Source organism: Xenopus tropicalis, chromosome 5 (genome assembly GCF_000004195.4).
Source record: "Xenopus tropicalis strain Nigerian chromosome 5, UCB_Xtro_10.0, whole genome shotgun sequence".
Classification (NCBI taxonomy): Eukaryota; Metazoa; Chordata; class Amphibia; order Anura; family Pipidae; genus Xenopus; species Xenopus tropicalis.
This window is the reverse complement of record NC_030681.2, coordinates 154,236,639-154,249,170: the sequence shown is the minus strand read 5'-3', so window position 1 is coordinate 154,249,170 and position 12,532 is coordinate 154,236,639. Positions and strand designations below refer to the sequence as shown.

The window sequence follows — 12,532 nt, the reverse complement described above, 5'->3', positions numbered from 1 at the left end:
CCCTGGAACTATAGCAGGGTGACTGTTACCCCAATGTTTCTATATATCTGTAACCTTGTTACACTAATTATTATGTATTCTATGTATTCTAATTCTATTTAGGTATGTAGCCAGCCCAAATGCTCTATTTCCATTGTACATATCATTGCCAGGGACTCACACTTACTACCAATAAAATCCTACAATCTCTATTTAGCATTGCTCTTTTAATGTCTCACATTTTGCTTGGCTGTAAGGGGATTCTGGGAGTTGCTATGCCTGTCAGCCAATCACTGGCCTGTTTTGTTTTTTCTGAATCTCTGCAGAATAAGAGCCTTAGTGGCACGTCTGCCACACTCACCAAGCGGCTGAGAACTACAAGCCCCAGAATTCCTGTGCAGGATAACATCTCTGTGGGGAGTGAGCTCAGCCGGTGGGCAGGCTCCGATGGGGAAGCATTAGCTGAGCATTGTGTCCTATCTGGCTGTTTTCCTGCACAGCAAAGCAGTCAGTAGAGGCATCTGCCCCCCACCCTCTCCGAGCACCACAGCATCATTGTGAGACCCCGCCTCATCCCCTGTCCTTGTTTTTGCCTGTCATTCTCACACACAGAACAGCCGCACTGCAATGAATGAGCATCTACAGCTGAGGAACAGCCAAGGCGTTTCCAGATGCCTCCCAGGAACCTGGCACAGGATTTGTCTCCGGCTCTGACTACCCACACACCGGGGGCACTTGGTACATTTCCTTATTTACCCCCTTGCTGCAGATCCCCGTCCTTTCCCGTACAAGCTAGAACGGCTCCTGTGTATCTCATGGGGGCTGCGCAATGAAGCTCCTGCAATTTCTAAGGAGATGCCACCAGGGGATTATTCCGCCCAGTAAATCCTTCTGTTCAGGAAAGCAAAGGTGAGAAGGGGAGGATTGAAAAATCCTTGCACCGGGGCGTCTGTGGGTTCTGAGGTGTGTCTGTGGGTTTGCGTTGCCTTGGGATAAACAAAAGCACCAGACGGGAGCAAAAAGGAGAGTCAAGATGTGCAGCAAAGCTAAGAGTAGCGAGGCGCTGAAGGTGGTGGTACGATGCCGCCCTACCAACAGGAAAGAGGAGGCAGCTGGCTACGAGGGCATTGTTGATATGGATATTAAACTGGGCCAAGTGACTATGAGGCATCCAAGGGCAAATCCAGGGGAACTGGCAAAGACGTTCACATTCGATGCCGTATACGATGCCAGCTCGAAGCAGGCGGACCTGTACGATGAGACAGTTAGGCCTCTTATTGACTCGGTGCTGCAGGGGTTCAACGGGACCATATTTGCTTACGGGCAGACCGGCACCGGAAAGACCTACACTATGCAAGGTGTTTGGGCCGAGCCTGAGAAAAGAGGGGTGATCCCTAATACTTTTGACCATATTTTCACTCACATCTCCCGCTCCCAAAACCAGCAATATTTGGTGAGGGCGTCTTACCTCGAAATCTACCAGGAGGAGATCAGAGACCTTTTGTGCAAAGACCAGAATAGGAAGCTCGAACTCAAGGAGAATCCCGAGACCGGAGTTTACATCAAGGACCTCTCGTCTTTTGTGACAAAGAACGTCAAGGAGATCGAACATGTCATGAATTTGGGCAACCAGTCACGGTCCGTGGCCTGCACATATATGAACGAGTACAGCTCAAGGTCCCACACCATTTTTGTCATCACGGTGGAGTGCAGCGAAATTGGAGTGGATGGGGAAGAGCATATCCGAGTGGGGAAACTCAACCTGGTGGACTTAGCTGGCAGTGAGAGACAAAGCAAAACAGGAATAAATGGTGACAGGCCTAAAGAAGCTTCAAAAATTAACCTCTCACTTTCAGCGCTGGGTAATGTGATCTCTGCACTGGTTGATGGCAGAAGCACCCATATTCCTTACAGAGACTCCAAACTCACCCGCTTGCTTCAGGATTCTCTGGGCGGCAATGCAAAAACCATTATGGTGGCAACTTTAGGGCCGGCTTCGGTCAATTACGACGAGACCTTGTCCACCCTCAGATTTGCCAATAGGGCCAAGAACATCAAGAACAAGCCTAGAATCAACGAGGACCCAAAGGACACATTGTTGAGGGAGTTCCAAGAGGAAATCGCTCGACTAAAAGCCCAGCTGGAGAAACGAGGGATGCTGAGTAAGAAGAGAAGAAGGAACAGCCGCAGAAAAAAGTCTGTGGATGGAGACGGCACTCCAGATACGGAGGCAGAAGAAGACAATGAAGACAAGCTCATCGAGAAGAACGTAGGAAGTTACCTGAAGGAGCAGGCAGAGAGGATTGAGCAGGAGAAGGCCGCCATCCAAGATGATCACAGTCTATTGGCAGAGGAGAAACTGAAGCTGATAGAAGAGAAGGAGAAGATGATGGATGATCTGACCAAGGAGCAGAAAGCTACAGAGCTGCTGGCTGTGAAATTCAAGGTAAGTTGCACTCATTCCACTGGGAGAAACACTTGTTTACTTGCTCAGATGGAGCCGAACCATTGAGGAGGGGGGAGATCAGCCTGCAGTGCTCTAATTGATGTTGAGCTACGAGTACCAGTGTCATTATCAGCCTTCCGCTGTCAGTGGGATGTTGGTAGTTGTAGTCCAACAACATTCCAATGGCTGCTGGTTGAACATCCATGGTGTATATAAGGTGGCCACCTCACCCCTTCAATACTGGCCACATATTGATTCCACGTTTTGCACGGCTAATTAGCAATTAATTTAGATACCTGCTGCATGGCTGCACATAAATCAGTTCAGTCTGCAGCGTGCATTGAAATGAATTGCTAATTAGCCATGTAGGATGTGGGTTTAATATGCGGCCGGGGTGAGGTAGCAACCCTAGTGTATAGTATAATGCAACCCTCTAGTAAAGAAGGTCTGCTTTCCCGTTACTATCGGCCACATATAAAACCCACAATGCATGCTGCAGATTGCACTGGTTTCTAGGCAGCCATGCACCTTAATGGATTGTGTGCACAGCTGTGGCCCCTTAATAACGGGTAAACAGTGATCTTAATCAGGACAATAATAATAAAATAATAATAAGATGATGTTAAATAACCCAGTGCCATTGGGGTCACCCACTATTTCATGTTACCATTTAGTGGGAAGAGATTATCACCCTACAGCTGATGGGGTGAGAGGATGCCTCTGCCTTCTCTTACAACACAGGGCTAATGTATAACTCAAAAAGGTTATCTTTACCTCTGGGGCTTGGGGGTATGTATATTGTAGTAAGGCAGAAGTTGCCATGTTAGCAATGTGCTATATCCAGCCTGCAGCCTTTTGGTTCTCCGGGGATTCTGGGAGTCGTAGTTCAACAAGAGAATAAGAATGATGCTAAAAATCCCAGATGTGAAAAGTAAACATAGCTTTAACCCTTTGGGCACTGATCTATTCAACTCAGAACTGGCCTGAATGATCCCATTTGTCCCCAGTTAAAGGGGTGACAGGATCAGCCTATTGTAGCCCTGTTGCCAAGACAATTGCATCAAAAGGGGCACAGAGTGCCGCACCCACTATACCGGATATAATTAGTGGTACAGTGCGGCTGTGTTCCAAGATCCCCTTCTCATTAGCTATTGGTTACAGAATTAAAAAAACAGAACTGGCATAACTCTGCGCAGTTGGTCAGTACAGGTATGGGATCCGTTATCTGGAAACCGATTATCCAGAAAGTTCCAAATTACCGAAAGGCCCTCTCCCATAGACTCCATTATAAGCAAATAATTCTAATTTTTAAAAATGATTTCCTTTTTCTCTGTTATAATAAAATAATACCTTCTACTTGATCCCAACTAAGATACAATTAATCCTTATTGGGGGCAGAACAGCCCTATTGGGTTTATTTAATGGTTAAATGATTCCCTTTTCTCTGTAATAATAAAACAGTACCTGTACTTGATCCCAACTAAGATATAATTACCCCTTATTGGGGCAGAACAGCCCTATTGGGTTTATTTCATGGTTAAATGATTCCCTTTTCTCTGTAATAATAAAACAGTACCTGTACTTGATCCCAACTAAGATATAATTACCCCTTATTGGGGGCAGAACAGCCCTATTGGGTTTATTTAATGGTTAAATGATTCCCTTTTCTCTGTAATAATAAAACAGTACCTGTACTTGATCCCAACTAAGATATAATTACCCCTTATTGGGGCAGAACAGCCCTATTGGGTTTATTTAATGGTTAAATGATTCCCTTTTCTCTGTAATAATAAAACAGTACCTGTACTTGATCCCAACTAAGATATAATTACCCCTTATTGGGGCAGAATAGCCCTATTGGGTTTATTTAATGGTTAAATGATTCCCTTTTCTCTGTAATAATAAAACAGTACCTGTACTTGATCCCAACTAAGATATAATTACCCCTTATTGGGGGCAGAACAATCCAATTGGGTTTATTTAATGGTTAAATGATTCCCTTTTCTCTGTAATAATAAAACAGTACCTGTACTTGATCCCAACTAAGATATAATTACCCCTTATTGGGGGCAGAACAGCCCTATTGGGTTTATTTAATGGTTTTATGATTCCCTTTTCTCTGTAATAATAAAACAGTACCTTCTACTTGATCCCAACTAAGATACAATTAATCCTTATTCGATGCAGAACATCCCTATTGGGGGATCCAAATTACAGAAAGATCCCTTATCCGGAAAACCCCAGGTCCGAGCATTCTAGATAATGGGTTCCATACCTGTATTAAATTCTATAGGCCAGAGACCAAAATCCCCAGAGACAGCAAGTCAAAACTAGGGACTGTAAACTTTATAAATGAGCCCCAGTGTGTTATGGGTGTTTAGAGAATCAGTATGTCGCTTTATGGCAGAGGCAAGAGCTGTCCCCCCTGGTGGGGCCTTAAGAAGCGTCAGGGTAGGATTTGGAGGGACCCCCAAAAGCCCAGGGAAAGGGTCAGTTTTGGGGGTGAACATTACTATTCTTGGGATTATGGCTGCAACAATGTTCTGTAACCCGGTCATAAAGCAAAATGGGTCTTGACTAATGGTTGGACCTCCCAAGGGGAACCAAAAAAGTCAAACCGTTACTGCCCTTGGGTGAGTGAAATCATGGTTCGGGGGGGACGTGTTGGAAAGCCATTAAGGTTGATGGATTAAAATGATATATTTGTTATTGCCAGCAGTATTGCAGGGGGCCATGGTAACCTCAGGGGGGGTCTGTAACCTTATTCTGGGCATTATCTCATGCAATTCCCGAGTCTGCAAGGGGTATCACCCTGAATGGTTACCTGGGCCGTTATAATGACGGCATGGGTCAGTATACACCCCCCAGTGTCCCTACGGACCATATTCTTTAATTTGGTGCAGCATTTCCTATAGCAGCCCATGGGGGAGGGAATAGGCAACAACATCACGGAGGCCCAATGCTTCCACTGTGACGTGTGGTGCTGTCTCGTGTAGCCCTGGGTAATCTCACATTCTGCACAGTACGGCACCCCGATGGCCCCCACATAGCAGTCTCTTTCCCCTCCTGTGCTTCTACCTACCCCCCCCACCCCGTGCCCAGGCATCTCACAGTAGTGTAGCACATATATATTTATTTTAGCAGCCCCCCAACACTCAAAGATGTGAGCACAATCTGTGCATCAGCTGCAGTCTCAGTACAAAGGAAATATCTAGGAGCTTCCATTCCATATCCAGAGATTAGTTGGGCCAGACGGCAGCAATTACAGAAAGAACACAAGCCCCCAATATACATAGTTGCTTTTGCATGCATCCCCCCATGGCACAGGTCCCCCAAGTACAATATATATAAATACTGTCATGAGAAAACATGATAAACTTCAGTCACACTTTACTGCTGCGCTGCAAGTTGGAGTGATATCCCCCCCCCCTCACCCCCAGCAGCCGATCAGCAGAACAATGGGAAGGGAGCAAGATAGCAGCTCCCAGTAGGTATCAGAATAGCACTCAATAGTAAGAAATCCAAGTCCGGCTTGGGACTCCTCCAGTTACATGGGAGTAGGAGAAACAATAGGTTAGCTGAAAGCAGTTCTAATGTGTAGCGCTGGCTGAAAGCTCAGACTCAGGCACACTTTACTGCTGCGCTGCAAGTTGGAGTGATATCCCCCCCCCCTCACCCCCAGCAGCCGATCAGCAGAACAATGGGAAGGGAGCAAGATAGCAGCTCCCAGTAGGTATCAGAATAGCACTCAATAGTAAGAAATCCAAGTCCGGCTTGGGACTCCTCCAGTTACATGGGAGTAGGAGAAACAATTGGTTAGCTGAAAGCAGTTCTAATGTGTAGCGCTGGCTGAAAGCTCAGACTCAGGCACACTTTACTGTTGCGCTGCAAGTTGGAGTGATATCCCCCCCACCCCCAGCAGCCGATCAGCAGAACAATGGGAAGGGAGCAAGATAGCAGCTCCCAGTAGGTATCAGAATAGCACTCAATAGTAAGAAATCCAAGTCCGGCTTGGGACTCCTCCAGTTACATGGGAGTAGGAGAAACAATAGGTTAGCTGAAAGCAGTTCTAATGTGTAGCGCTGGCTGAAAGCTCAGACTCAGGCACAAGGCACTGAGATGGCGCCTACACACCAATATTACAGCTACAAATAAATATGTTGGTTCAAGAATAAAAGGTTAAATGGCAGAGGGAATTATTTGCTGTGTAACAGTGTCATTTAGAAATAAAAAGTGCCCCATAAATATCATGGCAGTGTCCCTTTAAAGATTTTTTTTCTGTTCGATAAATATGCCCTTGGACTGAAGGATTCTGGGAATGTTTCTATTGCTACGCTACAAGTTTAAGCATCATCCTATAATGTTGGGAGCATGCTGGGATTTTAACTGTTGCCAGGCAACAACACCCAGAATCCCCCAAAGCCCTAGCCTTCAGTATGCTTCTCCCACGTAATGACAAATACAGATATCACCTATCCTAATGCACATACACTCAGCACTGTCAGCATGAAGCACCTTCATAGCTTCTCAGTTCTAAAAATAAAAGTCAAATTATTCTCAGAACTTGTACAGCAGGTAAGTTTTTTCCCTTGGAGAGATTAGCCACCCACGATAGATCTCTGCTACCACCGGTGGTCAGTCTCTCCGAAATGCCTTTCCACTGGCAACAAAGGGAATCGCCATAAAAAGGCCTACGCAGGGCTGCTGCTTACAATGGGGGGGTCAGATAGGATCTGTGCCACTGTGACAGAATGCTCTGTTATACAGATAGCTAGAATCTCAGCCATAAAGCAGGGCAGGACTGCTGCTTACAATGAGGGGGGGGGGGGGGGGTCAGATAGGATCTGTGCCACTGTGACAGAATGCTCTGTTATACAGATAGCTAGAATCTCAGCCATAAAGCAGGGCAGGACTGCTGCTTACAATGGGGGGGTCAGATAGGATCTGTGCCACTGTGACAGAATGCTCTGTTATACAGATAGCTAGAATCTCAGCCATAAAGCAGGGCAGGACTGCTGCTTACAATGGGGGGGGGGGGGGTCAGATAGGATCTGTGCCACTGTGACAGAATGCTCTGTTATACAGATAGCTAGAATCTCAGCCATAAAGCAGGGCAGGACTGCTGCTTACAATGGGGGGATCAGATAGGATCTGTGCCACTGTGACAGAATGCTCTGTTATACAGATAGCTAGAATCTCAGCCATAAAGCAGGGCAGGACTGCTGCTTACAATGGGGGGATCAGATAGGATCTGTGCCACTGTGACAGAATGCTCTGTTATACAGATAGCTAGAATCTCAGCCATAAAGCGGGGCAGGACTGCTGCTTACAATGGGGGGGATCAGATAGGATCTGTGCCACTGTGACAGAATGCTCTGTTATACAGATAGCTAGAATCTCAGCCATAAAGCAGGGCAGGACTGCTGCTTACAATGGGGGGATCAGATAGGATCTGTGCCACTGTGACAGAATGCTCTGTTATACAGATAGCTAGAATCTCAGCCATAAAGCAGGGCAGGACTGCTGCTTACAATGGGGGGATCAGATAGGATCTGTGCCACTGTGACAGAATGCTCTGTTATACAGATAGCTAGAATCTCAGCCATAAAGCAGGGCAGGACTGCTGCTTACAATGAGGGGGGGGGGGGGGGGGTCAGATAGGATCTGTGCCACTGTGACAGAATGCTCTGTTATACAGATAGCTAGAATCTCAGCCATAAAGCAGGGCAGGGCTGCTGCTTACAATGGGGGGGTCAGATAGGATCTGTGCCACTGTGACAGAATGCTCTGTTATACAGATAGCTAGAATCTCAGCCATAAAGCAGGGCAGGACTGCTGCTTACAATGAGGGGGGGGGGGGGGGTCAGATAGGATCTGTGCCACTGTGACAGAATGCTCTGTTATACAGATAGCTAGAATCTCAGCCATAAAGCAGGGCAGGACTGCTGCTTACAATGGGGGGGTCAGATAGGATCTGTGCCACTGTGACAGAATGCTCTGTTATACAGATAGCTAGAATCTCAGCCATAAAGCAGGGCAGGACTGCTGCTTACAATGGGGGGGGGGGGGTCAGATAGGATCTGTGCCACTGTGACAGAATGCTCTGTTATACAGATAGCTAGAATCTCAGCCATAAAGCGGGGCAGGACTGCTGCTTACAATGGGGGGATCAGATAGGATCTGTGCCACTGTGACAGAATGCTCTGTTATACAGATAGCTAGAATCTCAGCCATAAAGCAGGGCAGGACTGCTGCTTACAATGGGGGGATCAGATAGGATCTGTGCCACTGTGACAGAATGCTCTGTTATACAGATAGCTAGAATCTCAGCCATAAAGCAGGGCAGGACTGCTGCTTACAATGGGGGGATCAGATAGGATCTGTGCCACTGTGACAGAATGCTCTGTTATACAGATAGCTAGAATCTCAGCCATAAAGCGGGGCAGGACTGCTGCTTACAATGGGGGGGATCAGATAGGATCTGTGCCACTGTGACAGAATGCTCTGTTATACAGATAGCTAGAATCTCAGCCATAAAGCAGGGCAGGACTGCTGCTTACAATGGGGGGATCAGATAGGATCTGTGCCACTGTGACAGAATGCTCTGTTATACAGATAGCTAGAATCTCAGCCATAAAGCAGGGCAGGACTGCTGCTTACAATGGGGGGATCAGATAGGATCTGTGCCACTGTGACAGAATGCTCTGTTATACAGATAGCTAGAATCTCAGCCATAAAGCAGGGCAGGACTGCTGCTTACAATGGGGGGATCAGATAGGATCTGTGCCACTGTGACAGAATGCTCTGTTATACAGATAGCTAGAATCTCAGCCATAAAGCAGGGCAGGACTGCTGCTTACAATGGGGGGATCAGATAGGATCTGTGCCACTGTGACAGAATGCTCTGTTATACAGATAGCTAGAATCTCAGCCATAAAGCAGGGCAGGACTGCTGCTTACAATGGGGGGATCAGATAGGATCTGTGCCACTGTGACAGAATGCTCTGTTATACAGATAGCTAGAATGTCAGCCATAAAGCAGGGCAGGACTGCTGCTTACAATGGGGGGATCAGATAGGATCTGTGCCACTGTGACAGAATGCTCTGTTATACAGATAGCTAGAATCTCAGCCATAAAGCAGGGCAGGACTGCTGCTTACAATGGGGGGATCAGATAGGATCTGTGCCACTGTGACAGAATGCTCTGTTATACAGATAGCTAGAATCTCAGCCATAAAGCAGGGCAGGACTGCTGCTTACAATGGGGGGATCAGATAGGATCTGTGCCACTGTGACAGAATGCTCTGTTATACAGATAGCTAGAATCTCAGCCATAAAGCAGGGCAGGACTGCTGCTTACAATGGGGATCAATTCAAAATTGCTATTTTATTGAATTTCTTTAAATTGCATGTTATTTTTTTCCCTTATTTTATTTTCATCCCTTTCCTGTGTTTCCCATTTGCCCTTCAGCCTGGCAGGCAGGTCCCTGTGTGGCAGAGAAGACAAAGCCATTAGTGCGGCTGCGGAGGGAATGATTTATTGTGTGGGTGACAGGCTCATGTATGAGGCACGGATATGACGTGACTGGTTACATGGGGGGTGCGGGTGGGTGGGACAGAGCTTGGGATCAATATTAATAAGCAGAAAGGCCAGGGAAGAGTGGATACGGGGCACAGGCACTGCTTAGGGTCACATTCAGCTGAAAGGGAGCTGTTTGTAGGTATATGTTATACAATTTGCTTGAGATGTAGGGTTTCTGCATAATGGATCCTTCTATAATGTGGAGCACTGTGCCTTTAGGCTGCATATAAACATTCCCATAGGCTGCCATATTGTTACCCTTACACAGTACAGTCTCTCTATATTGGTATGTTTACTCTACATGTGATTGGCAGTTGTTACATTGTTTTCCCAACAATAATGTTTATAGCTGTGACTTGTGCAGAATTGTGGGTAACACCCCCCCAGTCCATGTTGCTCTGGGCACCCAGCGGGGTCTCTGTAGTCAGGTCACTGATGCCCCCCCTAGACTGTACAAGAAGAAGCCTTACCTTGCTGTCTGCACATTCTATTGGCTCTCACAGTGGCCAATTGGAATGGAGCAGCCGCTGCCTGTTGGTGGATATTGATTGGCTGACAGGACATATGTTAGTTGGGTGCTACCAATAGATCTACATGGATAATGAGAAACTGCTTCAGTGCAGACATGGCCCCCACTTCCCAGGACACAGCCATGTACTGTGCGCAACATCTTTTCATAGTAAATGTCCTATATGGTCCCGGCAGATCCAGGGTTGGGCCAAGCAGACCGGGCATCCTTGGCCACAAGCAGCAGGGACTATGGGTAGGCAGGAGACATATCTGGTGCCCCCCCCCCCATCACTGTGCCGTAGTCAGGTACCTCTTCTACCTACCCCTAGTTCCAGCCCTGGGCAGATCTCAGACCCTGCCCTAAGGTTGGGGGCGGGCCAAGCTGTCTGGATGGCCTAGGTAAACCGGCCGGCCACTTACATAAGGTCAGCGTCAGACTGGGCCGCCAGGGTAGCCCCAGGTGGCCCAGATCCTATCCCTCCCCCAACGCGCCGCAGGTTTCTTTTAGGAGTGCTCGGGGAGGGGGTTGAAGGGTGTTGGGGGCCTCTGCAGGTGGGGGGGGGGGTGAAGGCAGCGGGTGCCATTGGGGGGTGCAGGTTGGGCCCTGCACCCCCCAGTCCGACCATGCATAAGGTTGGCAATATTGGGCTAATTCAATGATCTAGACCTAGGGACAAACAAGTGAATTACAACAACAGGTATAGGAGCTGCCGGACTGATCTGATGGGAAAATCAAGCCTGCCCAATCAACACCTGCCCGATTCTTCGTCAGATATTGGTCAGAGAGGCCTATCGGGGGTCCCAACACACGGGCCATGTCAATTATGATTCTTTTGGCTACTGACCATTTCAGTGTAAAGTCCCAATATTTGGGATTCATTTTTAAGGACAAGGAACTTGTGGAACTTGCATTCACACACCTATCTGGTCAGCCTTGGCATTTAGTCATGTGATCTCCTTGGCGGATCTTCCTTGGCGGAACCGGGATCATTAGGAGAAATGACACGCCCCTTCCTGTTACTCAGTACACAGAGGAAGACACATTTAAAAATTTCCAATATGGCGTAAGGTACAGAGCGTAGCCCCTCCCACACGCTGCTGCTTTTACAAAGAGGGACTATGGGCTGTGCTGTTGTACCCATAATGCTTTTCTGCTTCCATCCGGGAGCCCCAACAAGATTTTCCTATAAGGCTCAGTCATTTATAACTATATGCTATAATACAGAGTAACCTGCTCCCTGGGTACAACCCTGCTTGGTGTCCTGTATTGATGCAACTGACTTCTTTAGGGTGAAAACACACGGAGTTACTTAGTAGCAGCTACTAAACACCAGAAAATCCCCTGCCATAGACAGTACTGAGAATTGCCCCTGCTAAACACACGTAGAGACAGTTATAAATAAATGATCAGCATTGTCTGTTTTAGTAGCCGTGACAAGTAGCTGCTACTAGTAGCTCTGTGTGTCTTCACTCTTATAAATAGATGAGTGGAAATATGGTTCTAAAGCCAAGGAGCCATGGGGGGGCATCTAAAGGGCAGGGCTGGGGGGCAGCAGAGAGCACAGTTGAGGGGGAAACTTCTTTTTAGCTGGGGGTGTGGGAGTTGGGGGAGTTGAATGATGTATCTGTGCTGCCGGCTGGCTATAAATATGTATGTTACATCCACACATGGAAACCTGTTTCATGTATCCATTCCAAGGGCTCTCAGTGGCACTAACACTACAGTATAATGCTGGGATAGTGTAATCCTGCTAATTATATTGTTATAATACCCAAGGGCCATGAATATCCTGTAAAATATATCCTTATATAGTACTTAGTGATGTCATTAGTTATAATCCGTGCTTAGTTATGTCATTTCTGTTACATGACTTACTGAAACTTGTGTATTATCATAAATAATGTACCCTTTGTAGAAAAATATGGGGATATTGGAGGTTACCTCTGAGTTCCATGACTTGTATAAAAGCCCTGGGACTTTAGCCTCGTACCTTTATATGGGCACAGAACCCTTC

General features: G+C 47.0%; 1 protein-coding gene across 2 annotated transcripts in view; it reads left to right on the top strand.

The window, feature by feature from the left end:
- Window positions 1–432: 432 nt before the first annotated feature.
- The window catches only part of kif3c (kinesin family member 3C), a 34,084-nt gene continuing 21,984 nt past the window's right edge, over window positions 433–12,532 (top strand). The window contains exon 1 of one of the 2 annotated variants that reach the window (XM_004914940.4): window positions 433–2,425. In XM_004914940.4, the coding sequence (XP_004914997.1) occupies window positions 1,013–2,425 (1,413 nt within the window). In that variant the 5' untranslated portion in view covers window positions 433–1,012. The remainder of the gene's footprint in view (window positions 2,426–12,532) is intronic. The other variant, XM_002942110.5, reaches the window with a different exon arrangement.